Raw genomic sequence first — 24,812 nt, forward strand, 5'->3', positions numbered from 1 at the left:
ATGTAGGGATGGGGTGGTGACATGGCGGGGGGGCAAGGGATGGGGGGCAGCTGGTTGCTGCGGGGCCACCCACTTTCAGTCCCTGATCTCCCTAAACTCAGCTGTTCAATTCCAGCACCAGTCCAAGCCCCCTGTTTCCAGTCCCCCCTGTCCCAAACCCACGACTCCCCTCTCTGGTCCCAGTCCCCCCAACATCCCCAGTCTCAGCCTCCCAGCCGCCGCACCGCCTATCTCCGTCCCTCTGTGTCCTCACCCTCCCCCAATCCGCCCGACCCCCGCTCTGACCCCGCACCCCCGTCCCTCTCATCCCCACCCCGGAGTGCAGTTCCCCCTCCAGCCCGCTGGGCGGCGTCACTGCCCCGCCCACACCCCGCGGCGCGCCCTCCCGCCAGCAGGCGGCGCTGTCACTAGGGGCGGGGCCGATGTTACTACGGGAGCGGGGCGTGGGCGTGCATAAGAACTTCCGCTTCCGTGTGGCGGCGGCCGGTTGGTGGGGTCTGTGCTCGGCGGCTCCATGAACCGGCCCAAGGCGGCCGCCGTGCGGCGGCCCAGCGCCGTGCCCAAGCCCTCCGGTGTGTCCTGGAGCTGCGGTCGCGTTGCCCGGGGAGGGGGGCGCGTCCGGGCGGGTGGGGGCCTCCGGTCATCGCCGGCCGGTAACTGTCACGTCTCCTGGTGCGGCCTCCTCGGGAGCGCTGTGTGCGGTTCTGGGCGCCGCAGGATGAAAAGGATATAAAGCTACTGGAGTGTCCAGAGGAGGACTGTGAAACTGGTGAAGGTTTGACGGGGAAGCCGTATGAGGAGCGGCTACAGTCACTTGGTTTGTTCAGCCTGGAGAAAAGGAGACTGAGGGGAGACCTCATTGTCTGCAGCTTCCTCACCAGGGGAGCAGGGGGGGCAGGTGCCAAACTCTTCTCTCTGTGACAGTGACAGAGCCCAGGGAATGGCAGAAGATGTGCCAGGGAGGGTCAGTTGGACATGAGGAAAAGGTTCTTCCCCCAGAGGTGCTGGACACTGAACAGGCTCCCCAGGGAGGTGTCACGGCCCAACCTGACAGTGTTCAAGAACAGACTGGACAACGTCCTCAGACACACGGGGTGACCTGTGGGGTGTCCTGTGCAGGGATGGGAGTTGGACTCCATGATCCTGTGGGTCCCTTCCAGCTGTTCCCCCTGACCCAGGGGACATGCTGTAATTTTTTGAAATGCCTGTTTCCTTGCAGCACACCCGCCGCCGGGAGACTTCATCGCACTGGGCTCCAAAGGGCAGAGCGGTGAGGGCAAAACCACCGTCGCTCTGCTGAAACCAGCGCCCCCCGGGCTGCCCTCCGAGCGCAAGCGGGATGCGGCGGCTGCCTTAGCGGGCCCAGCAGGGCTGACTGGCCTGACCAAGCGCCCCAAGCTCCCCTCCACGCCTCCCCTCAGTGCCCTGGGACGCCTGGCAGAGGCGGCTGTGGCAGAGAAACGAGCCATTTCACCCTCCATCAAGGAGCCGTCTGTCATCCCTATCGAAGGTGAGGTCTCACTGCGCTTCCGCTGTGACAGGCAAGCGAGGATGCAAACTTCAATTCACCATTCCCTAGAGCTTCAGCCTGGAAGCCTTTATCTAAACACAAGCACTAACATTTGTGTGCTGTCCTTAAGGGTTTCCCCTGTTAGATATAGTCACAGTTTTGTCTCCTCTCTGGTTTGCCTTGGGTTGTGTTCATCCTGTCTGTTAGCTGCTTAGTAGCAGCACCTGAAAGACTCCCTGAGGAGATCTTTGAGTCTGGATTGTGGTATTTTATTAATATGTTTCTTTAGTAGGCTCTGCATCTGCATGTTGCTTGCTTTTTGAAGTGTTATTCTGTTTTCTTGTGTTTGATACATTTACAGAGGAGTATTCTAGCATGGACCAAACAAAAAATAATCAAGGAGTATTGTCAGGTATGAGACAGAACTTTTAATATCGATTAGGTAGGGAAAAAACATTGTAGGGGCTAAAGGTGAGCAGGTCCGTGCTTTGCTTTCCTGGTGACTGGCCCTGCCAGCACCTCGCAGCAGGTTGTTTTGTGTGAGGGTGAATACTGATGTCCGTGTGTTGATGATTGCAGTTGTCCCCACGGTGCTGCTGGATGAAATAGAGGCAGCGGAGGCAGAAGGCAACGATGACCGTATCGAGGGGGTGCTGTGTGGAGCTGTGAAGCAGCTGAAAATGAACAGAGCCAAACCTGATACCACACTATACCTGAGCCTCATGTACCTGGCAAAAATCAAACCTAACATATTTGCCACTGAAGGGGTTATCGAGGTGAGGGCTGTGCTGCATTGTGACTCTTGGGCTTATTGACGTATCGTTGCTGCCAGCTTACTGGTGTAGTTGTGGTTGCTCTCAAGCCAGAGTGTAACCTGAGTGTCTTTATAAATACTGTAGCTCTGTGGCAAGCTGCTGCCACTCCGTTTTCTTTTTCTAAAGCTTTTCTGTATGTTTGTTGTGAGATGGCTTGATTATTTATTTTATTTGATTTTGTTTTTATGGATGATCCTTCAGGCGCTGTGCAGCCTGCTCCGAAGAGATGCCTCCATCAACTTCAAAGCCAAAGGGAACAGCCTCGTGTCTGTCTTGGCCTGCAACCTTCTCATGGCGGCTTACGAAGAGGATGAGAACTGGCCAGAGATCTTTGTCAAGGTTGTTGAATCATGGAGGCTTCTGCCAGAATGGGGCTGGACTGAGTAAAACTGCCCAGGGCTGGGAAGGCTGTGGGTGCTGGGAGCAGGACAGAAGCAGAGGGTTTATTCCTGCTGCAGGGGAAGGTGTTACCCAGTGGTCAGTTGCCCAGCGTGGGCAATGCAGCTGCAGGGAGCGGAAATTAGAGGCTGGGCCTATGCTGTAATGACGAGAAAAAATCAGAGTCCTTGGTTGGTTTTGGTTTTTTTTTAAAGGAAGATCTCCACTGGATGTTGAAATGCTGTGGTCTCCTTTGCCTTTTGGTGCCTTATCTTGGCTGTTTTCTGAGATGCCTTTGACCATCTGTACTGATATAAGCATCCCAAAGACTTCTTATTCTCTAGTTTGTCTATAGGGATTAACACAACCCATTGGTTTTAAAAGACCAGCTTCTATGGTGGTAAAAGTTGTAAAATCAGCTTTGCTGCTTGAGAGGGTCTGTGCCCAAAAGAGGTTGGGGTATGCCGTTTTGGGTTTTTTGCTCTTATGTGACTTGCTCGCACTCATCTGGTCCCTTTTTATCCATGCCACGGTTCTGGTAGTTTCCTACTTTGGAGCTCTATGTTGAAAATAAGTAAAAACTGGGGAAGCTCAGAAATACTCCAGAAAAAAGAAGGCTTGAGGGTGGTTTGTGTTCTGTTCTGCAGGTTTACATTGAGGACTCCCTTGGGGAGCGCATCTGGGTGGACAGCCCTCACTGCAAGACGTTTGTGGAGAACATCCAAACAGCTTTTAACACAAAGATGCCTCCTAAGAGCATGCTGTTGCATGGGGAAGTTGGACGTAGCGGAGGGGATCTTAGTGCTGGTAAGAAGATGTTTGGGAAGCGGGAGCAAAGGAGTGGGGAGAGGCTGGAGCCTGGTGAGCTTATTGAGTGGTGAGAATAGTTTGTTACTGGATGGAGTCGCACAGACCAGAGTTTGAGTTCCAGACATTGCTTTTCCTCTCTTTGGGAAAAAAGAAGAGAACATCAATGGGATGTTTGAGGGCAAGCAGTGAAAGAGGCATGGAGAATGTGCCCGCATGCGGTACAGTGTGAGGAAGCAACTAGCTCAGTGGTGCTGAAGGAGATCCTTGAAAGAAACCGAACATACAGAAGCATGAGTGAGTGATCTCTAGAAAGAAGAGTTGTCTTATGGAGTGTGCTGTGTGCTGGTCTCTCTTAGGGAGTAGTCCACACCCTTCCATGACGGAGGAGGAAGACAGCCAGAGTGAGCTGCTGATTGCAGAGGAGAAAATGAGCCCGGAGCAGGAGGGCCAGCTCATGTCCAGGTACCGTGTGTCTTCTCCTGACATAGCCATGAGGCAGATCTGTCTGTGCAGTGCTGCAGCAGGGAGCTTCCTCTCTGCACTCGCTATCCTGTGGCATTTGCTGGAGGATGTTAAACATCAGATACAACTGGTTCTGGGAGAAAAGAGTAGACTTTGTTCGTTTGTTTGTAATGTGTACCACAAACAAGAAAGGGTGCTGATCTCTGGACACAGTGATGTGTGACCAAGCTGGCTTGCATGGAAATGAATAAAATGCCGTTTGTGTGGCCCAGGTATGATGACCTTGCAGAGAGTGTGGAGGAATATGTTCTAGACATGCTGCGGGACCAACTCAACCGGCGCCAGCCAATGGACAATGTCTCCAGGAACCTTCTTCGACTGCTGACAGCAACCTGTGGCTATAAGGAGGTGCGGCAGATGGCTGTGCAGAGACTGGAGATGTGGCTGCAGAATCCAAAGGTAAGAACAGAAGCTGTAGAAGTACAACTGTTCTGGACCAGGTCTGGAATCCAGCCAGGAGGGTGGCATACTCCGTGCCAGTTACATTTCTGATCTGTGATGGCAGGTGGCTGTAAGGCTTTCTGTTCTTCCCCTGCAGTTGACCAAGCCAGCTCAGGACTTGCTGATGTCAGTCTGTATGAACTGCAACACCCACACAGCAGAGGACATGGAAGTTATCTCCAACCTGATCAAAATTCGTCTCAAGCCAAAAGTCCTTCTGAACCACTACATGCTGTGTGTCAGGTGAGCGAGTGACCGTGTCTGTGATGGGAAGAGAAAGCACTCTGGAAGTTGTGGCCAGGGCCTTGACAGTCTCAGTGTCTCTGCACAGTGGTTTTAAATACCAGCTTGGACCATTGAGTGTTCTCTGTAATATTTAAATAAATGTAGTTGGCCTGGAAGTCTTTCAATAATCTTTTGATATTGCCAGACATCTGTGTGGCTCTATCCTCTTAATTTTTGTGTGTTAAATACTTCGAAGAGAAATCAAAACAGTGGATCTATCCGCAATGAAACTTCAACTCTGATACCTCTGGTCTTCTCTTGCAGGGAGCTGCTGAATGCGCACAGGGATAACCTGGGCACCACAATTAAATTTGTGATTTTCAATGAACTATCAAATGCAAGAAATCCCAACAACATGCAGATCCTGTACACTGTGCTCCAGCATAGCTCAGAGCAAGCTCCGAAGGTAGGTGAAGTGTCTTGCGTGACTGCCAGTGATCCCAGAACCCCACCCAAGAGATTTAGTTGATATGAGGCTAAAATTAAATCTTTCCAGAGACAGCTCTGTGCTCTGCCTCATACTGTTTTGAAATATTATTGTGCTTGTTAGGAATGAACGTACATGGGTGTTTCCTAACTCCTGCATTCTGGTTGACCCACCTTGTGGTAATGGAGTTTCATGAGAGAAGTGTTATTGCAGCTCCCTGGGGCTCTGAAGGACAGATGTACCGCCAGCATTGTTTCCTTTTGTCTTTTCATTTTGTAGATACAGATACATTACAATGCACTGAAATTTTTCTCTCTCTCTGTGGCCTCAGTACCTAGCAATGGTGTTCCAGGATCTTTTGACTACTAAGGATGATTACCTGCGGGCTTCACGGGCTCTGCTGCGAGAGATCATCAAACAGACGAAACACGAAATCAACTTCCAGGCCTTCTGCCTGGGTCTCATGCAGGAACGGAAGGAGGCCCAGTATGCAGAGATGGAATTCAAGGTACCACTTTCCTTGACCCTTGTGCTGCTGAGCGTACCGGGGGGTACTGGGCTCTTCTGTATTGTTTTTTCTGGCCGTTTTTTCCTATTGTCTTTGTTATCTGAGTTAGTATTTGTGTCTCACGTTTCATAGCAGTGCTCCCACATTCTATTTCCAAACATTTGTGATTGTCATTTTTGATGAAACACTCTTCCAGAAGGCAGCTCTGGGTGTTGCTGGTTCAACTCACTTGGTTTTGTTTTGTTTTTTTAAGGAGCGGTTCGTCATCCATATAACTGATCTGCTAGCTGTCTCCATGATGCTTGGCATCACAGCCCAGGTGAAGGAAGCTGGAATTGCTTGGGACAAAGGAGAGAAAAAGAGTAAGCAGAACAACCTAGGGTCCCTCTGAAGATGGGAAGCTTGGTAGATACCCTCTGGCAGTGCTGGGTAACATTGTGGCAAGAGTTAGGAGGGGGTGTAAGCCTCCATTCTGAACAGAGGCACAGAAGTGCTTGCTGTTATCCTGAGGTTGGCAGATGTGTTGTTTGTATGGCTGGGTGAATGTCCAGGAGTTTTTCGTATCTGTGGAAGCAGTGGGTGAGAGGCTGGGGAATGGGAAACCGTGTGTGGAGAGGACTGAGAAGCTGGGTCATGCCTGGAAGGGCGGCTGTAAGGATTGCCAAGTACCTAATGCTGCAAAGACAGGCCTTTGGCGTGGCACTGGCGTGGCTACCCAGATGTCATCTTCTCAGAACGCTAATTCATCCATGCTGCCTGTCTGATGTGCATCTCCCCAGTTTTCTGTTGATGCTTTGGGGCCCTTGTTACTATCATCTCTTGGAACAGCCACCCTCTCCTACTTGGCTCCTGGTGGGCTCTGATACACACGTGGTTTGTAACCTTACTGTTTTGCAGACCTGGAAGTGCTGCGCTCTTTCCAGAACCAAATTGCTGCTATCCAGCGAGATGCTGTCTGGTGGCTTCACACAGTTGTTCCATCTATCAGCAAGCTGGCTCCAAAGGACTATGTGCACTGGTAAGAGAGTCAGCCTGGTGATCTGCTCTGCATAGCCAGTTGCTTTTTCAACAGTGTATGATAAGTTCTGAAAAAAACATGAATATTGCAGTTTGGTTAGACTTCTCTCCCCTTATCAGACAGAGAGCAGAGATAGTGTTTTAGCAGAATTCAGGCTGGGACTATCTCCCTTTCAGGAATTTGTGCAGATGCATCCTCTTACCAGAAATATATGATAATGGAAGATATTTCTGACTTGTGTTATTTGGGAATTTCCGGTTCCTTGACTGAGCATGATCCCTGTGGACCCCTTGTTGTTCTTTCGTCTAACGTGCCTTTTCAGGCTGTGTGGTTGAGGGATCCATACATGGTGCTGTCTTCTCTGCCTGCTTCTGGTTGTGCCCTGGGGTCGGGCTCAAGGTGTTACTGAGACAGATCAAGCCAGAATTAATAGTAAGATATGTTACAGAGAGTATAAAAGCCCAATGCCCATTCCATGTAGTCCTCTCTGTTATGATTCATGTTGTTACTTTAGTTAGATGAGCGTATCTGAGGAGGCTCCTTCATGTGTAGGCTGGGAAGCATTAGCAGGAGTTTGGGGAGACTGGAGTGTTGAGTATGTTTGTGAATCTCACACGGGTGTGGTGTTTACTCTTCATTTCCACAGCCTCCACAAGGTGCTCTTCACAGAACAGCCAGAAACCTACTACAAATGGGACAACTGGCCGCCTGAGAGTGACCGCAAGTGAGTGTGTGTTCTACCCAAAGCTGGGTGCAGGCGTGGAGCTGCTGTAGCTGGAGGCAAAGGAATGGGTGTTTTCTGGTGTTCCTTATATAGCTCTGTCTTGGAAAGGCTTGGAACTGTGCTTAGATTTTCTTCATCTGTCTTAAAATTGAGGGACGTTGCTCCATTCTCCATCTGTTCCTCTTCCTCCTTCATTTCAATTCCCTGTGCCAAGCTGTTCTGTATCTTGATGCTTTAATTGTATGAAGGGCAGCCCTGCACTGTGTGGTTTACTGCAGTAACGTTGGGGAGCTCAGACTCAAGCAGGCCCAAGTGCAGAGGTACAAGGCGGTGCAAGCAATATTCTGCAAAACGATTTGTTTCGGGTAGTTGCATTTGGAGCTGGAGACTGGGGAAGGGGTTGTAAACTAAACTGTGTTTTATCTTCTGCTCAGATGAGGTCTAGGGTCTGTGGAGGGTTTCAGGAACCCTCATGCTGCTGTCAAGAGAAGCGTGATTGATGTGTCATGTCTCATGCAGCTTCTTCCTTCGCCTCTGCTCCGAAGTGCCCATCCTTGAAGACACCCTGATGCGGATCCTCGTGATCGGTCTGTCGCGGGACCTTCCTCTCGGCCCTGCGGATGCCATGGAGCTCGCTGACCACTTGGTGAAGCGGGCTGCGGCTGTGCAGGCGGATGGTAAGACTGCACAAAGCTCCAGCCAGCAAGTGGTTACCTCTGTCTGCACGTCCTTACTGCCACCCAAGGCTGTGGTGGCTCCTACCACGTACCAAAGAGCCTTTACATCACTTAAAGCATGTTTTAGTTGTGATGGCTTAGCATTTGGCTCAAATCCAGGCATATTGCTGTTGCTTTCTCACTGGAGAAGCTTCTCATTTTCTCCTGCCGTTTCTCCCTGTTACTAATTTTCTGTCATGGAGTGTTTGGGAAATGATTCATTGTGTTGAGGTAGAGGAACCGTGAATAACCACGCGAAGTTTTGAGTTAACATTTCTAAATTCAATTTAGTCCTTTATACATGCTCTAAAATAAATAGAAGTTTTTAGGCCATGCAAAAATGAAAGAGTTGGAAGTTAAAGTAATTAACCCATGTATTGTGTGCTCCTCCCAATGCTGTTATTCAAACACTGTTACAGAATAGCAGTTACAAAAGCAGCCTTAGCTCTTCCCCTTCTATGAATTCATTCAGCATTTGTCCAATATCCTGAATCTGCGGAGAGTTTGTCTGTTCAGTTGAGCTATAGGTGTTTGTGTCAGAGTTGAGTGGGTTGTCAGAGTTTGATTCTAAAGGATCTTACATGCTCTTAGTGCTGACTGGTTAATAGCAAAGTCTAGTCCAGGCCTCATCAGGCTTTGCTGTTGATTATGGTGTGGAAATGTGTCTAGGCTCTCAGTGTAGCGTTTTATATGCTGCACCATTTCAAATACTGAAAGAGGTGAAGTTAAGTTACAGCCAGTCTGAAAACTTGCAGCAAAGTTAAAGTGCATTTTTAGTTCCTCTGAGCCCCAGAAGTTCTGAGCAGATACACTCACTCCTTCAGGTCAGCAGCGAATCTGGGTTCTGAAAAAGACACAGGTATCATGTTGGATGCATTTGGGAAAAAAAAACCTGCCCTTAAGAACTTAAACCAAATTGCAGCTGAAAAGCTTGATATCCTTATATATTGACTTACAGCTTTTTAAAGTGTTGCTGCTTTTTAAGTGGTGGTGTTTTCTTTTCTTTTTTTGTTCCTGTAATATGAGAAGCAGCCCACAATAACATAGTTGCTTGAAGTAAAATTTGTTATACTGTGATGCTTTTCTTGAAGTACTTTCAGGCAGGTAGACGGGTCAATAACTTGCTTAGTCTTTTCTTCTCCTCCAGATGTCGAGGTCCTGAGGGTAGAGAGAATCCAGCTGATCGATGCAGTCTTAAATCTGTGCACTTACCACCATCCAGAGAATATCCAGCTGCCCCCAGGGTAAGGCTTATCACATGGACAGTCTTGTGATCTGGCTCATTTTCATCTTGTGACTAACAGTACTAGCTCACAGATTTTAAGATGCTTTTCCCTTTTACAGTTTCTAATGACCAAATCATGAGGAAGCCTTTTCAAATGTCATGTTTGGGTAGGAGTTTCTCTAGGGCAAGTTAGAACTGAGTCATGGAATGGACTTTCCCCTGCAAGCACTCTGACCTCTCTGCTCTGGAAATTTTTAGCTGAATACTGCTGTCCTTCCTCAGAGAGCCTTTTTACTTTTTATTCTGTTTTTTGTTTTTAAAGCCACAGAAGTGGTGTGGCTGAGTCTAAACAGTGCATGATTAAGGAGAAAAGCAGTCCCAGATGGGCTTAAGTAACCAAATTGAACCACTTGTATCTGTTGCTGGCTTTTGCAGGTACCAGCCTCCAAATCTAGCTATTTCTACCCTCTACTGGAAAGCCTGGCCTCTCCTGCTTGTAGTGGCTGCATTCAATCCTGAAAACATAGGTGAGTGTGGACATTTCTCATGCCAAGGTGCTGTTTGCTGACGTCTGGTTGCCTGCGTTCAAGGCATGTGCTGGGGTAGTGAGATAACCACAGTTAACTAATTGCATATTTCCTGTGTGTGCAAAAATACAGCTTGGGGTTTGGGCCAGTGTGTGGCTGGAATTATGTTGTCTGAATGTGGTAAGTTGTTCCGAAGTGAATTTGTGGTGTGTCTCCCCACCTTGGAGTTTGTTAGAATAGGTATAAAGACCCTCACTTTTTTTCCCTCTATCCCTGATTGCCCTTCTCTGCTGCAGGTCTGGCTGCTTGGGAGGAGTACCCATCTCTGAAGATGCTCATGGAAATGGTCATGACCAAGTTTGTATATTTAAGTCCCTCCATAAATCAAACAGACCAACAAAAACATGTATTTCTGAATGAATTTTGTGCCAGCTGGCTCCTTCCTTTCCAGTGGAACTGGTGTAAAATAAGCTGACTGGCAGCAGCACTGCAGTTTGGGGGAAGGCACCTGTCCCACGCAACAGAAAAATTATGAGCAAGGGAATAAAACTGAGAAAAAGGGAAGGGTGACCGTGGCCTTACTGAAAAGGTCTTGGTCTCCCTGGCCCCACTGGGAAGCTGCCTTGCTTTTCCTATGTTGCCTGCGGTTGTCAAGGTCCTAGGGACTTTCTGACTGCGGTTCATGAGTTTTGAATAGACGAAGGTAACAATTTTCTTTTTTAACTTATTTTCTCAGTAATTATTCCTATCCTCAATGTACCTTGACGGATGAGGAGACACGCACAGAGATGATTAATCGTGAACTTCAAATCTCCCAGAGAGAAAAACAGGAGATTCTTGCATTTGAGGGTCATCTGGCTGCTGCATCCACGAAACAAACAATTACAGAAAGCAGCAGCCTCTTGCTGTCCCAGCTGACCAGCCTGGACCCTCAGTAAGTAGCCTCCCGCAGTCTGGTGCTATAATGAAATCCCAGATAAGCCATCAGGAAACCCTGCTGCTTGTGGGGTGGTTGATGGGGGCAAGAAGAGCCCTGAGATTTGGCACTCCATGAGATATGCATCACATTTTGCTCGTATCTTTCTGTTGCCACCTGCATGTGGCCCTCATGCACTACTGAACTGCCTGATTCTCATCAAGACACGAGTGAAGGTTTTTCTGCCTGTGGATAACTTCTTGTTTCTCTGGCAGGGGCCCCCCACGCAGACCTCCCCCGCATGTCCTGGAGCAGGTGAAAAGCCTGAACCAGTCGCTTCGCTTAGGCCACCTCCTGTGTCGCAGTCGTCATCCTGACTTTCTTCTCAACATCATTCAAAGACAGGTGGGCTTCTTCAATGGCTTGACTACGTTGGGATCTGATCCCTTGTCTCTGGATCTTGAGCAGAGCGAGGGGCAAAAGAAAGATCAAGATGCAGGGGAAGGTGGTTTACTGCTCAGGAGTTAAATGATGAGGGTGCTGCATCTGTGTTCTGATCTTATGTTGTCATTCTCCTGCTTCCTAGGCCTCATCGCAGTCAATGCCATGGCTGGCAGATCTTGTTCAGTCCAGCGAAGGCTCCTTGGATGTCCTACCTGTGCAATGCCTCTGTGAGTTCCTGCTTCACGATGCTGCTGATGAGTCGACCTCAGGTGAAGAAGAGGAGGAGGGCGAGAGTAAGGAGCAGCGTGCCAAGAAACGCCAGGTGAGTAGCCTCATGAGGATCGGTTCTGTTACCTGCTTTCTGTGCATCTCGAATTTGATTTAATTGGAAAGGCCAACTTCTTGCTCCACAGAGACAACAGAAACAAAGGCAGTTGCTTGGACGGTTGCAAGACTTGCTGTTGGGTCCGAAAGCAGATGAACAGACAACCTGCGAGGTGCTTGACTATTTTCTACGACGCCTGAGTTCCTCCCAGGTGGCCTCACGGGTCTTGGCCATGAAGGTAAAACAGAAGTCTTGACTAGGGTTTGTCAGACGCTGAGGGCAGAGTCCTAGATTTTCACGTGTCCAGAGCCAGCACAGTGAAACTGTTTCATGTCATTCTTCAGTAACTTGTCTCAATCTCCACACCCCATCAAATGTGCTCCTACTCCCTGCCGCTCAAAGCCTTCTTTGTTCACCAGCCAAGTAGCACTTTTCTTAAGATAGAGCTGGGTTTTGCTGTTTCCTGTGAAGTTCAGGTGTAGACTCAAGCAGATCCTGTGCTACATGGAGTAATTGGCAGCAGCTGTTGTCTGTGGGGAATGTAAATGAGTGAGCGTCTGGTACTCTAGAGCATAGTCAAGGCAAGCAAAATGGCAGAGAGCTCCAAAAGCTTATGCTTCCACAAGACTGAAACTTCCCGCATGGTAGCTGTCAAGCAAACGCATTGTATGAGATATGAAACCTGTTGTGTGCCGTGTTTGGATCATTCCGTGATGTTTGAAGCTTGTTTCTATTTACTAGTATGAAACTAGTGGTCCGGCTGTGGCTTCAGATGCAACAGCTGTGTCCCCGTGACTTCTGCAGGGCCTGTCCTTGGTGCTGGCAGAAGGTGGGCTGCGTGACGGAGAGGAGAAAGATCACCCCATGGAGGAAGACTCTGGTGATTCTGAACTGCTGCAGGGGTACCAGTGGCTTCTGAGAGACCTCCCGAGGCTGCCGCTGTTTGACAGCGTTCGAGCAACAACAGCTCTTGCCTTGCAACAGGTGAGTGTTACTAGCTGGAAGCAGGGACAAGCTTATGTTTTGTCGTGCTCGTGCTAAAACAAATCTGAGCAAACTGTGTGGGTGCACTATTGACATGCACATGCTTGGAAAATAAGTTTTCTTATGGTGGTGCTTGTTTTCATTAAATCCCGGTTTCTAATGAGAGGAATTCTTGTTCTAGGCCATCCACATGGAGACAGATCCCCAGACCATCAGTGCCTACCTAGTGTACCTCTCCCAGCACGCACCCGTGGAGGAGCAGGGGCAGCACAATGACCTCGCTCTGGTGAGAGGCCGGGTTGCTTGGGCTGCACAGGGGACAGCTGGTGTGGCTCAGGACAGTGGTAGACACATTACTGCTGTACCAGCAGGATGAGTTTTTGAGGAGCATGTGAATCCGATAGCTGTGTGTTTGTGTTTCTGCGGATGTATTGAAAAGTAACTCGTGTCTTTGCTTTCATGTCATGAAATGGTATCAGAGCAATAACCTCCAGTCCAGCAGCCCATCTCAGGTGCTATGGGGAGTGTGAGACTGAATACTGGTTTGAAAAAAATCCCACCACCTGGTAATGTCTCATAAGTAAGAAGATGCTAAAACTGCAGTCACATGTATATGGGGAGAGAATGGGAAGTCAGGAACCTTAGTGATGGGATATGCACTCTCCTATAACAAATTAGAAATCCAGTTTTGTTAAGATTTTTTTTTAACAATGATTTTTTCATAGTTCTATCTCTGGTTGCCTTTTTTTCATTGTTATGCTCTTTCTACCTCCACAGATCTGTTTAGATATGTGGAGAAAGTTAAATGGTAAGTCAGTGTATTTGTTTCTTCAGAGAAACACAGATTTTCACTAGGTACATGTTCACTTTGTAATGGGAGGCATCAGAATGCAAGTGTGCTACAACTAGGGACACTAAGGTGTCGCAAGATGCCTGAAAACACTGGTGTTTTCCCTGTTGTGATGGCTTTACTCCTGACTCTACACATTGATCTCCAGAGTGGTGTTAACTGGGCTGATGATGGAGACTTGAGAATGTAATACAATGAAGCAGGAGGACCTGGCTATGTCATTCAGTAAAGACCTCATGGAACTTTTCCCCTTGCAGGATGTGGCCCGACTCATAGTGGAACGCTCTACCATCATGTCTCACCTCTTCTCCAAGCTCTCCTACTCTGCTGAATCAGATGCAGTGCTTGTTGCTCTTCTCTCCATCTTTTCTCGCTACATCAAACGCATGCGCCAGAGCAAGGAGGGCGAGGAGGTGTACAGCTGGGTGAGTGCCCCCCGCCTTGCTAAAACAGCTGGAATGAAGTGGGCAAGGTAACAAAAGAGAAGCCCATTGTGGGTTGCTGAGTATGTAGAAGCCATGTCTGTTTCAAGAATTCCCTGATCCAAAAATAACTGGGAGTTGGCATAGTATCAGAGCCAAGTGTATGTACATAAAAAACTTACTTAACTTTTTCTTGAGTATCTTTTATGGCCACTGTTGGAGACACTGGGCTAGGCTGAACTTCGGTCTGTCAGATTTGTTCTCATGTTCTCCTTTCATCTGCATCTCACAGATCTCATTCTCTTTTCTCTCCCCAACATTGTTCATACTGGTTTTGTTTTGTTTTCTGCCTTTTTCCAGTCGGAGTCTCAGGATCAGGTGTTTCTTCGCTGGACTAGTGGGGAAACAGCCACTATGCACATCCTCGTGGTTCATGCCATGGTTATTCTCCTGACACTAGGGCCACCTCAAGGTTAGTGCTGAGATTTACTCAAGGGGTCATGGACAATACTGAGAACCTTCCCTGTATCTGCCTTCTCCTCACAGGTCAGCCTGGTGTTAATCCTCTACTCACAGGCTTGTCCCTTGCAATATTTGTTTGTAGCTGTAAGATCTGCTGGAATATTGCTGCACAGAGTGAAGGATTTGCAGGTTTATTTTTTCCTTCGGCAGACAGCAGGAAATATTAGAATGATGGTGTGTGTCTCCCTGCTAAACAACGAGTACTCGAGAGTTTTTGTAGTGTGAGAACAGGGCACTCAATATGTAGTTCACATTTATTTCCACTTTACAATGTTTATTCCCAAGTTGTCTCAAACCTTTGAACAACAAAGTGTTTTGATATATTGATTTGTATAGAAAAGGTTAAGGTGTTCTATGTGCTTATGAACATAGAAAATAATTTTGTATTCACTCTCAAGCAGGGGATGGCGATTTTTACACCTTGCTGGATATATGGTTTCCGGAGAAGAAGCCCCTTCCTACTGCTTTTCTGGTTGACACCTCAGAGGAGGCTCTGCTGCTCCCCGACTGGCTAAAGCTGCGGATGATCCGCTCTGAGGTCCCGCGTCTTGTGGATGCAGGTGAGCCTGGGGGGTGCTGGTTGGTGTTTCAGACCCTCCTGAAAGCAAAGGCAGAGACTTCTCAAGTCCTCTGTGTGCCCAATCCTGCTTGGATTCCTTTGGATGGAGACACCAGCCACTGCAGACCCTGCAGCTGAGCAGGGAGCTCGAATTTAGAAAGCAGTGTGGCTCTGGATATTGTGACAGTTGCAATCTGAACAAAACGATAGATTAGGGCTGTCAAACAGATGTACAGAATATGAGCTGGTTCTGGGCGGGGAATGTTATGGGATGTCCCAGGGTGATTCCCTACTCAGCCATGATGTGTAGTTGGTGTAACAAGTGTTTGAGAACAGCTACAACCTCACTAACTGTCAGATCCCACAGGTTAATGGAAGGAGTTTGCTCCCACTCTGATCCAAGGGCTGAATCTTGCTGGCTTTTATATGCAGGCACTATTACTTTTAAAGTAGGGTAGTGAATCTGTATAGATATTATGGCTTCTGTGGAATTTGAAGGAAATGGAGGACTCTGAATTGGAGTCTCATCTTTGTTACAATTCAGACTGAACTAAGCCATACGGTCACCAGACAACGGGCACAGCATTGTTTCCATCGTGCATGGTGTGCTTGCAACATGGGGAGCAGCATCTGAAAGATGTAAGCTACACCGGTAGTTACTTTTGTCCTTGCACAGCTCGTCAGTGCTCTTTTTCTTCTTGGTATTCAGCTTTTGTCCCTTTCTTAGTAATTAAATGACAGCTCTCTATAGCCAGTGATTGAATTATTCAATAATTCCTGCCTGCAGCCAGCAACAGATAGGGTGGAAGTTATTTTTTAATACGAATGATTGGGTTCCTGAGGTTTTGATCAAATTAAACAGAAGATCAAATTAACCAGTGAGTGAATTAACTGGAAGATGCAATAAGAAGGCAATGATTTGCAGAGCAAAGAAAACATAGTTGGCAGCTGTCAGACTTCTGGCTTCAGGCTCTCTGCAGCCCTGTCATTAAAGTGTTACTGTTGGTCCAGCCAACAGCACAAAGATCAGGTAATAAAGATGACCCTCTGTGAGCAATTCAGAGGGCTGAAGACTCCGTGTGTGTGTATTTCAGCCCTGCAGGACCTGGAGCCGCAGCAGCTGCTTCTCTTTGTTCAGTCCTTTGGAATCCCAGTTTCCAGCATGAGCAAACTTCTGCAGTACCTGGATCAGGCTGTGTCTCATGACCCGCAGACGCTGGAGCAGAACATCATGGACAAGAGTAAGAGCTTTCCTATGAGGCTGACTAGACATTTTCATTTTCCTTGAACAGTTTTCACGAGTGTCTCCTGTGACTTCCTTGGAGAACCCCAAACTAGTTCAGCGCACTCTGTGCACAGTTTGCTTTGGCAGCCTGTTGTCACCATAGGCACCTCCCTAGAGCTTTTCTGGATGGCCTGTGGCTGTGTTTCCAGAAATAGAGAAGGATTTTCTAGGTTGTACTGCAGAGAGTCTAAAAAGTAGTTGGGAGTCTAACTTGTAAAAAAAAAAACCCAACAGGGCTTAAAAGCATCATGTTCACAAAGTCCGTGAGAACAGCCGATTCCCTTCACTGCAGGAGCTGTACAAACAGCAACCAGTTCTGTTCTGCTTTGCCAAAGGGGGTGAGATGATGATACGTTCATATCTTGTCCTTTTTCAGACTACATGGCTCACCTTGTGGAAGTTCAACATGAGAGAGGAGCGACGGGAGGCCAGACTTTCCACTCCTTGCTCACTGCATCCTTACCAGCCCGCCGAGGTACTGCCTGGGATAGCCTGAGCTTCTGAATAGCAAAGTCTTCCAGCCTCCCTTCCTCTGTTGTGGTTGAGAGGGACATGAAAAGTTGCATTTAAAATGGGTTGTGCTGCAATCTATCAGCAAGCTACAGTTAGACACCAGTCCTTGCTAGGGTTTTTTGCTCCTGGCAAAGGGAGAAATTCCAATATTCGTGGAATTTACTACGATGAGTTGTTCTGAGTGATATGGAAACATAGGTCTTGCTTGGCCTTGAGGGAAAGCCTATTGAATTCCTTGGTAGTTAGAGACCATAAAGTTGAATGTGATCCAGCATTGGGGCTCCAGATGTGAGCTACTGTAACAGCATTTTTCTTTTCTTTTATTCCTCTTGCAGACAGTGCTGAGACTGCAAGGTCAAAATCTAGTCCTGAGAACACTCAAGGCCAGAACCGGATCCATGCCTTAAGCCAGGTCCGGGTTCTGGGCCCAGAAGATGATTTAGCAGGCATCTTTCTGCAGGTACTGGTATAACCTCTAGCTGATCAGCTACTTTCTTGCAGCAGCTTTATAAAATTTGTTTTCCTTACACTTGCATCTTCTGACCCCTTCCTTCTGCAGGGTTTGTAGGCAGTAAGGATGAAAGCCCTGCATGCAGCGAGGCTTTGCCATCACAGCCTGGTTGAATTGATACTGGAAGGTTTTTTTTCTTGTAGTTTGAACATGATGTGGCTTTTGATCGTGCCTAATGCTGTCAGTGCCTCCTAGGGTGTTACTGTCTCTGCACCTTGTTTGTTCTGTGTATAGTGCCTTTCCTCTCAGCAGTGGATGGGAGGATTTGTGAAATGCTCGCAGGGCCTTGGCAGCAAATCTCTGTGCAAACAGCATTTGTACTCTGACTTGTCTGCTTGCAGAGCTTCCCTCTCTCCACTGACTCCAGAAGGAGCCTACAGGGAATTAATTGGCTAAGTTGGTTGCGTATATTTGGGTATTACAGTGATTCCCTCGCAGTGTCAGTGTTGATAGGCATGTTGGGGTTACATAGACTCCTGTACCAGGCACTAAAATATTGAGAAAGCTGCAACAGAAGGTTCCAGTTAGCCCATAATCACTGTAATGTATTAGTACAAGTTAATCAGTTATCTGCCTCAGGATATCTTTGCTCTCATAAACTTATTCCCTCCTGTATCCTACCAGCTCTTCCCATTAAATCCAGACCCGCGATGGCAGAGTTCAAACCTGCGCCCGCTCGCCCTGGCGTTGCAGCAGGCCTTGGCGCAGGAGCTGGCTCGCGTCCGCCAAGGGAACACGCAGGTGACGGGGATCACAGCGCGGCTTCTCCAGGCAGTAGCTGCGCTGATGAACTCTCCACACAGCGGTACGCTGGTGATGGCGATGCATCGTAACCACTTCATCTCCTGCCCGCTGATGCGCCAGTTGTACCAGTATCAGGTGAGGGGTGTAAAACGAGAATCTTTGTAGCATTTAACAAAGAGGGGTGAGGAGGACACAGTCTGTAGCGCATGTGGTCTGCTGTGTGCAGACCCTCTACCTGTGTAATCCTGGAAATGAATCCTGGGCAGCATGACACAGAGGGACACAAACGTCGGGTTGTAGGCTGGCCACACAAACCTGGCACTGTGGAGAATCTGAGCCTACATACAGGCTTAGGTGGACCTTACCTAGTCTGGTAACTGTGCAGCACTGTGGATTTGTGACTGTGGCTCTTTGTTGGGATTGGGATCTCTAATCTGTTCTGTTCTGTAGCATGGACACGTCTTGCAATCCAAGGCATTTGCAGAGCTGAAGTCCTTAATTCTTTAACGAAGTCTTCAGAGCAGGCTGAGATTTATCCAATGAAGTATCTCATTCTTTTAATCATGATGAAAGAAGGCACAGAGTTACCCTTAGTTACGCTGGGAGTGGTATTGTTTGTGTGACTGAGCCTTCTGCCTTGCATTTGTACACTAGAAGCTGCTGCTGCTGCTTCAGTGAGCTATGGTCCAAGAGAGTGGGTGTGCTCCAGGTATTCTTGGCAGTATGTGCCACTGTCTGCATCTTTCCTGCTATCTTTGTTGTATTCTTGAACTGTGTACAAGCAACCCTCTTTTGCTGTTCTCCCCAGCGCTGCATGCCACAAGACACCGCCTTCTCCTCGCTCTTCTTCAAAGTCCTCATGCAGATGCTGCAGTGGCTGGAGAACCCTGCGGTGGAAGATGGGCCTCTGCGTGCTCAGCTGAAGGCCTTAGCTGTGCAGTACTCCTCGAGGCACAGGATCAGTGATGGTATTGGCATTGCGCAGCTTACGGGACCCAGACCGGACTAAGTGGGACAAGAAAGGAACAGGAACAAAACAGAGCAGAAAGTGCAGTGGGCTGGTTTTACAGAGTGGCAAAGAGGTTTTGTACCGTGCTGTGTAAACCCCATGAGGATGCAGAGAAGTGATTCAGGTCTGGGAATTTGCTGTAAACACCTGGTAGCATCTCGTCAAGCATAGCAGATCATTTGGGGAAAGCTTCCAATTGCTCAGGCCAGGAATTCTGAGTTAGCTGTGGTCCTGAAAGATGAGCATGCCAGAATGCCTCTGTAACAAGGTCACATCATGATTTATAGAGTTGTTTATCATCTGCCATCTGTGGGGAAGTGGAGTCTATAACCAAGAGCTTACGCATGGAAATGAGTTTGTGGTTATAGGGTTTTCTCTTAGCCACATGCCTGTAACATGCAGAAGAGCTGCCAAGGGGTTTGGTGGGAGTAAAATGGCAGTAGAGTCTAGTGTGTTTGTGTGTTTGAGTACTTGTGCCCTGGATCCACATGAGGCATCTGTAGAAGGGAAGCCTGATGTGGGGGCTGGCTTGGCCCTGTGATGCCAGTGCTGTGATTTCTTTGCAGTTCGCGGCGGCTTCTTGCACCTCACAGAAGCTCTGAATTTCCGTCGTGACCCTGACTTGATCAGCTCCACAGTACGTGCCATCATCGCAACCCTGAAATCGGGCGAGAAGTGTAATGTGGAGCCAGAGCTCATCAACAAAGGTATGGCCATCCCTCTGCTCTCCTGCCCTTTAGCAGCATCAGGTTGAACTTCCAACCCTGAACTGTGCAGGCTGTGGGAAGCTGCCTTCCGCCTGGATCAGAAAATGTGAACTGATCTAAACTTGGTCCTATCTTGTATCACTCCTTCCCCTGCACTGGTATGTGGCTTTAAAAAACTGTGATTTGGGGTTGGGATTAAGTCTCTCAGCAAACCATTGGCTTCCACTAAAAAAATGAGAAATAGAAGCCTACTATCCCACATAAAAATGGCTTCACTCTTCCTTACTGAGTCAGACTCTCAGGAATGCTGGCCTGATTGCCTTCATGATACTCTAAGGTTCCATAGCTTTCACCATATCCTGAAGTTAATGAGTGACATCTTTCTTCCCCTGCTAGTCCTTCAAGGTCTAATCGAAACTCACTCTCCGTACCTGGAGGAACTCCTGACTGTCCTCTTCTCAGCTACTGTCGAGACCACTGCCAGGTTTTCTGCCATGAAACCAATTGCTGTGGTGAGCTCCTTGTTGCTCCAGGATAAAGAAGAAACACCGGTGAAGAAGGAGCCGGACAGTTGCAGGTGAGCTTAGGCAATGATGGGAATTCACTGGGAGGTCTGTGTTTGTGACATCTCCACTGACGCTGGCTTGTTTTTCTCCTCAGTAATGAAGCAGCTTGGCTGGGGCCTTCCTCTGGCCTTCTTAATGACTGGCTGGAGATGCTGGACCCAGAGGTGATCAGCAGCTGCCCTGACTTGCAGCAGAAGCTACTGTTCTCCTGGAACAAAGTAAGAGTTGTTGAGTAGAGGGACCACCAGGCTGAAGCCACCTTTCCAGGCTACGGACCTGCACCTGCAAACAGGACAAGGCGTAGTTTTATGTTTTGCCATGTGTTCCTATAGCAATTTTAAATCAGTTCTGGCTGACTAGGAGGGGGATTCTGGTGCATCCTCCTCAGTGCAAGGCTTACGTTTCATCTCATATTTCTATTTCCTCAGCTCTGTTCTTTTCAGGACTTCAAAGTGCATTACAGACACAACACAGTCCCATAACAGCCCAGCCAGCTGTGTTTTCCTTGGTATTTTTGCACGCAGATAAATAGATTGCCCAGAAGTACTGTGCCAAAGCTAAGAAGAAAACTGGATTTCACGGCTGATGCCACATTCTGTTAGAAAGTACTGCAATTCACATCCTAAATCCACATGTTGTCTTCTCTGCTGTCTGTCTGCCTGGACTGTCATCCTTCTCTACCATACACAGGATCTTCTGTATCCACCTTACAGCAAGGACTTGTGTATTACATCTCTTCCTTGCTTGGTCCTTTCAGGCAGGGTCCCAGGTGCCGTCCTTCCGCCCATATCTCTTGGCTCTTCTCACTCACCAGTCCAGCTGGAACACGCTGCACCAGTGCATCAGGCTCCTGCTTGGCAGAAACCGGGAGCAAAGGTGAGTCTTGTTTTTAGGGCCTAGCAAGGAGTTTTGAGTTGGCCAACTCATCATGTCTGAGAGAACAAACAGAAGCTGAGAAGAAGAGCTGCCACATTCCGTGGTGTGTCTGCCAGGAGATGTAACCCAGCCAAAACCAGGCGTTGTGAGAAGGATGCTAATTTCAGTCATGCTGATTTGTGTACCTTGATATAAATATTACCTGCTGTTTGATGGAAGCAGCACATAAAGATTTGGCTGTGTTTGAGCAGGAAGTGCTAATCGCTGGGTAATCCATCTAGCATTGTCCTTGTTAATAATCTTTATGAACGTGGGGTTTGAAAGATGGCTTGGATAGCAAACTGGCGGCGGTGTCTGTACCTGGGCAGGCTCTGCTGGATCTTTTGCTTGTACTAAACGCCATTACCAATCTTTCTTTAACCCCCTTCCTGGCATCAGGCTTCCAGTTCTGATCTCTGGAGCAGCCCTGGCTCTCCACTTCTATACATTGCTCTCAAATACTGAAGCACCACTGTAGCAGTATCTTGCTTAAACTTATTACACTTATGGACCAGGAAATGCTAACACCTAACAGGTGTAACTCAGGACATGACTAAATTAGCAATACTTCTAAAGCTGGCAGTATCTCAGCTTGCTTATTATTTTATTATTGATCTATTGCTCACTAACAATTCATTAATCTCTGCAATCCAGGATAACAGCCAGGATCTTCTGTACACTGGGCCAGTAAGATCACTGGTCTGATTGTACCAATTATTTGTGTTGACGACAAACTTCTGGTCTTGTGGTGCAAGACTCCATGTAGCTGCCACACTCCTGCTGAATGCCACTTGTTCAGCTCTGTACCCCGTGCCATGCTTATTGCAACAAATATTTAGTCATAATCTGGGAACAGAACCAAACCCCTTCGTGGGACTTAATGGATCCTATTTTTATATTTGCAGATGTTTCTTCACAGTACTTGTGATGTTTAGAGACACTACCATGTGTTTGTGTGCTGCCTGAGGGCTGCGTTGACTCTAATTGCGAATCTGTCTTCTTTTGTCGTCTTGCAGGTTTGACCCAACTGCATCCTTGGATTTCTTGTGGGCCTGTATTCACATTCCTCGGATCTGGCAGGGAAGGGATCAAAGAACTCCTCAGGTAGTGGTTCAGTTCTTCCAAGATTCCTCTCTGGTTGGAGTGAGAGGCGATGCTTTCACACTGCCTGATTTTCCCCCTGGCCCAAGAGGTGGCTGGAGTGACACAGGCGCAACATGCCAAGTTTGCTGCCTGTACCTCAGCTGGTTACTTCGCTGCTCTGCTATGTTACTTATTACAGTGGCAATTTGGAGTCCAAAAAGCTGGCATGAGCGCACAGAAGTTTTCCCACTTGGCATTTCCTCTGCAGCAGTTGCCACAATATTTGATAAATGTCTAGGCACAAGGCTGCAGTGGTGAGCAAGGTAGAACCCAGTGTGGGATGATTCCCATTTCACCAGTAAAAGGAGTTTACATCTCTTCCTTGAATTATGGTTTCTGAGTTGGAAGTAAATGAGTTCAGAAGCAGAAGAGGGCTAAAGAGATTTCATTTGGGGCTGTGGTGACTGCTTTCAGAGCTCTAGATCTGGGACTATTCTTAAGTCTAGTTCTAAGAAATGCTCTGTTCCAGTTGGGGAAGGTGTGACTAGGAGGAACTAAGGATCTGGGGATTCAGCTTGGATTCATTTTGAGTGTTCTCTTGCATTTACAGAAGCGCCGTGAGGAATTTGTGCTCCACCTAAAGGCATCAGAATTGATCAGCATGGTGGAGCTGATCCTGGCTGAAGCAGAAACCAGATACCAGAACACAGAAGAGGCCTCGTGCACACTCATCCAGTCTCGACTGCCTTTGTTGCTCAGTTGTTCTCATGGGGACCTTGAGAGCATCAAAAAAGTAACGGAGTATCTGACCGGCTGTATCCAGCAGTGGGGAAGCAGGTGGGGTTGAAAATGGGGAGCACTATCTACTCTAACTGTAGTTACTTGTCATTTTAAGTGGTACTTGGACCAGGAAGGGGACTTTAAAGAGGGCACCTCAAGGCTCTTTTGCGTTTGGATCTTCAGGACAAAATGCTTGCCATGTGTGGGGTTTTTTTGATTGTTTTTTTTAAGTCAGTGGTTATTTTAAATTACTATTTCCTAATGTGGGATTTCTTGTCTACTCGTCCTTTGAATTACTGTTTATAACACATTCTTCTTCCAACCATTATGATTTTGTTTTAAAGCTGAATGGAGACTAGATTGTTTCCTAACAGCTGTGTTAGCACTGTGAGAAGAACAGGAAGATGGTGCATTTGTGGCAGTGAAACAAACTGACCTAATCCTAACCTCGCTTGTGGTGGCATTAGAAAAGATACTGAGTGATCTCCACTGCCGTTTCACTGTAGGGCCTCCCAGCACAGCCTGTGCCAGGGGCCTGGGGAGGGCAGGTGTGTAGAGAACAGGCTGGTGAGTCTGAGCAGTTGTGCTTCAGGCTGCTCTTCCAGTTGGGATGGGGATGACTGTGAGTACCACATGCAGGAACTCTTCACTGGAGATGTAAGCTGAGCTTTCTTCTCCTGTGCCCCTTTGTAACTGCAGTTTTCTGACTCCAAATGGCCTAACGATGGACCCCTGTAGACTCTGAATGATTTGAATAGTTTGAAAGAAGCAAAGCCTGAAAAAACACTGATTCACATTAGTGGTAGCTGCTCTTTTACACAATCTGCTACTGATCTGATGGGTCTGGGATATTTGCTGGTTGAACTAACATGGTAACCAGTGGCTGACCTCTCCCTTTTTCCTTCAGCTCTGTGGGAAAATGCTGCCAGGACCTTCTGCTTCAGATGTACCTGCAGCTACCTGAGCTCCTTGTGCCTTTGCCTGAGATGCTTCTCACCAGTGAAGGAGCCAGAGACAGCAGCACTTGCAAGGTAAAGTTAGCGGCATAGGAGAGCCACTTTCTAGTTGTGTGCCTGGGGTGGATGCCGCCTTCATGCCCAGTCTAAAAGGAGAGGAACAGCAGAAGCTTCCTGGCTCATTTTGGTTTATTTACCTTACTCTTCTATTGCCGCTTCCCTGTCTGCAGTCTCAGGAGCAGAGTGCTCAGGTGTAGTTTATTTTGCAGTGTCCTTCTGTAAAATAGTATAAGCTCCACAAGCCTCTGTGTGACAAAAGCTTCTGTAAAGCACAAGTGTGCAGGCGTCTGATCCTGCTTTGATGTCTGTAGGGACTGTGGACTTCAGATCTTGTGCCAGCTGGAACGTTGCTTCTGCTCACAGATTCTACCTGAAAATAATTCCTATTAACCCCATCTGTAGCTGGAAAGGAATTGGGAAATGCTGCTGAAGGGCCAGGGGCTTGATTGTCCTTTAAACTTCTTAACTGTTGCTCATTACTTTTCTTCTAGCTGGATGCCCTGGTTCACAGATTCATTAACCTCCTTGCAGACACCAGTGATTCCAAGTCATCAGAAAGCCGCGTGTGGGACGCCAACATGGCCTGCAGGAAGCTGGCTGTGGCTCATCCCATCCTGCTTCTTAGGTACCGCTCTCGCCTTTCACCCTCTGTTTGGCTGGCGTTTGTGGAAAAGCATCTGCCCTTCTCCTAGAAGGGGAACAAATTTCAGTGGCCATGATGATTGTGACAGAATCCACATTCATGTGCAAAAGTA

At 47.9% G+C, this 24,812-nt stretch overlaps 1 protein-coding gene across 2 annotated transcripts in view; it reads left to right on the forward strand.

Annotated features, from left to right (window-relative positions):
* The first annotated feature begins 440 nt into the window (after positions 1 to 440).
* INTS1 (integrator complex subunit 1) overlaps positions 441 to 24,812 on the forward strand; it is a 28,988-nt gene continuing 4,616 nt past the window's right edge. Inside the window, exons 1-39 of one of the 2 annotated variants that reach the window (XM_065031509.1) lie at positions 441 to 572; positions 1,220 to 1,510; positions 2,090 to 2,286; positions 2,527 to 2,664; positions 3,351 to 3,510; positions 3,870 to 3,975; positions 4,248 to 4,434; positions 4,574 to 4,719; positions 5,026 to 5,167; positions 5,520 to 5,696; positions 5,950 to 6,058; positions 6,594 to 6,714; positions 7,361 to 7,438; positions 7,958 to 8,115; positions 9,302 to 9,398; positions 9,815 to 9,906; positions 10,203 to 10,263; positions 10,643 to 10,840; positions 11,098 to 11,227; positions 11,409 to 11,588; positions 11,680 to 11,829; positions 12,396 to 12,575; positions 12,757 to 12,861; positions 13,683 to 13,850; positions 14,208 to 14,319; positions 14,768 to 14,929; positions 16,023 to 16,169; positions 16,590 to 16,688; positions 17,062 to 17,186; positions 17,862 to 18,116; positions 18,790 to 18,949; positions 19,557 to 19,697; positions 20,094 to 20,274; positions 20,358 to 20,481; positions 21,021 to 21,139; positions 22,195 to 22,282; positions 22,872 to 23,098; positions 23,949 to 24,072; positions 24,549 to 24,682. In XM_065031509.1, the coding sequence (XP_064887581.1) occupies positions 515 to 572; positions 1,220 to 1,510; positions 2,090 to 2,286; positions 2,527 to 2,664; positions 3,351 to 3,510; positions 3,870 to 3,975; positions 4,248 to 4,434; positions 4,574 to 4,719; positions 5,026 to 5,167; positions 5,520 to 5,696; positions 5,950 to 6,058; positions 6,594 to 6,714; positions 7,361 to 7,438; positions 7,958 to 8,115; positions 9,302 to 9,398; positions 9,815 to 9,906; positions 10,203 to 10,263; positions 10,643 to 10,840; positions 11,098 to 11,227; positions 11,409 to 11,588; positions 11,680 to 11,829; positions 12,396 to 12,575; positions 12,757 to 12,861; positions 13,683 to 13,850; positions 14,208 to 14,319; positions 14,768 to 14,929; positions 16,023 to 16,169; positions 16,590 to 16,688; positions 17,062 to 17,186; positions 17,862 to 18,116; positions 18,790 to 18,949; positions 19,557 to 19,697; positions 20,094 to 20,274; positions 20,358 to 20,481; positions 21,021 to 21,139; positions 22,195 to 22,282; positions 22,872 to 23,098; positions 23,949 to 24,072; positions 24,549 to 24,682 (5,627 nt within the window). In that variant the 5' untranslated portion in view covers positions 441 to 514. The remainder of the gene's footprint in view (positions 573 to 1,219; positions 1,511 to 2,089; positions 2,287 to 2,526; positions 2,665 to 3,350; positions 3,511 to 3,869; positions 3,976 to 4,247; positions 4,435 to 4,573; positions 4,720 to 5,025; positions 5,168 to 5,519; positions 5,697 to 5,949; positions 6,059 to 6,593; positions 6,715 to 7,360; positions 7,439 to 7,957; positions 8,116 to 9,301; positions 9,399 to 9,814; positions 9,907 to 10,202; positions 10,264 to 10,642; positions 10,841 to 11,097; positions 11,228 to 11,408; positions 11,589 to 11,679; positions 11,830 to 12,395; positions 12,576 to 12,756; positions 12,862 to 13,682; positions 13,851 to 14,207; positions 14,320 to 14,767; positions 14,930 to 16,022; positions 16,170 to 16,589; positions 16,689 to 17,061; positions 17,187 to 17,861; positions 18,117 to 18,789; positions 18,950 to 19,556; positions 19,698 to 20,093; positions 20,275 to 20,357; positions 20,482 to 21,020; positions 21,140 to 22,194; positions 22,283 to 22,871; positions 23,099 to 23,948; positions 24,073 to 24,548; positions 24,683 to 24,812) is intronic. The other variant, XM_065031511.1, reaches the window with a different exon arrangement.

This window comes from Columba livia, chromosome 15 (assembly GCF_036013475.1).
Source record: "Columba livia isolate bColLiv1 breed racing homer chromosome 15, bColLiv1.pat.W.v2, whole genome shotgun sequence".
In the NCBI taxonomy this organism is placed as follows: domain Eukaryota; kingdom Metazoa; phylum Chordata; class Aves; order Columbiformes; family Columbidae; genus Columba; species Columba livia.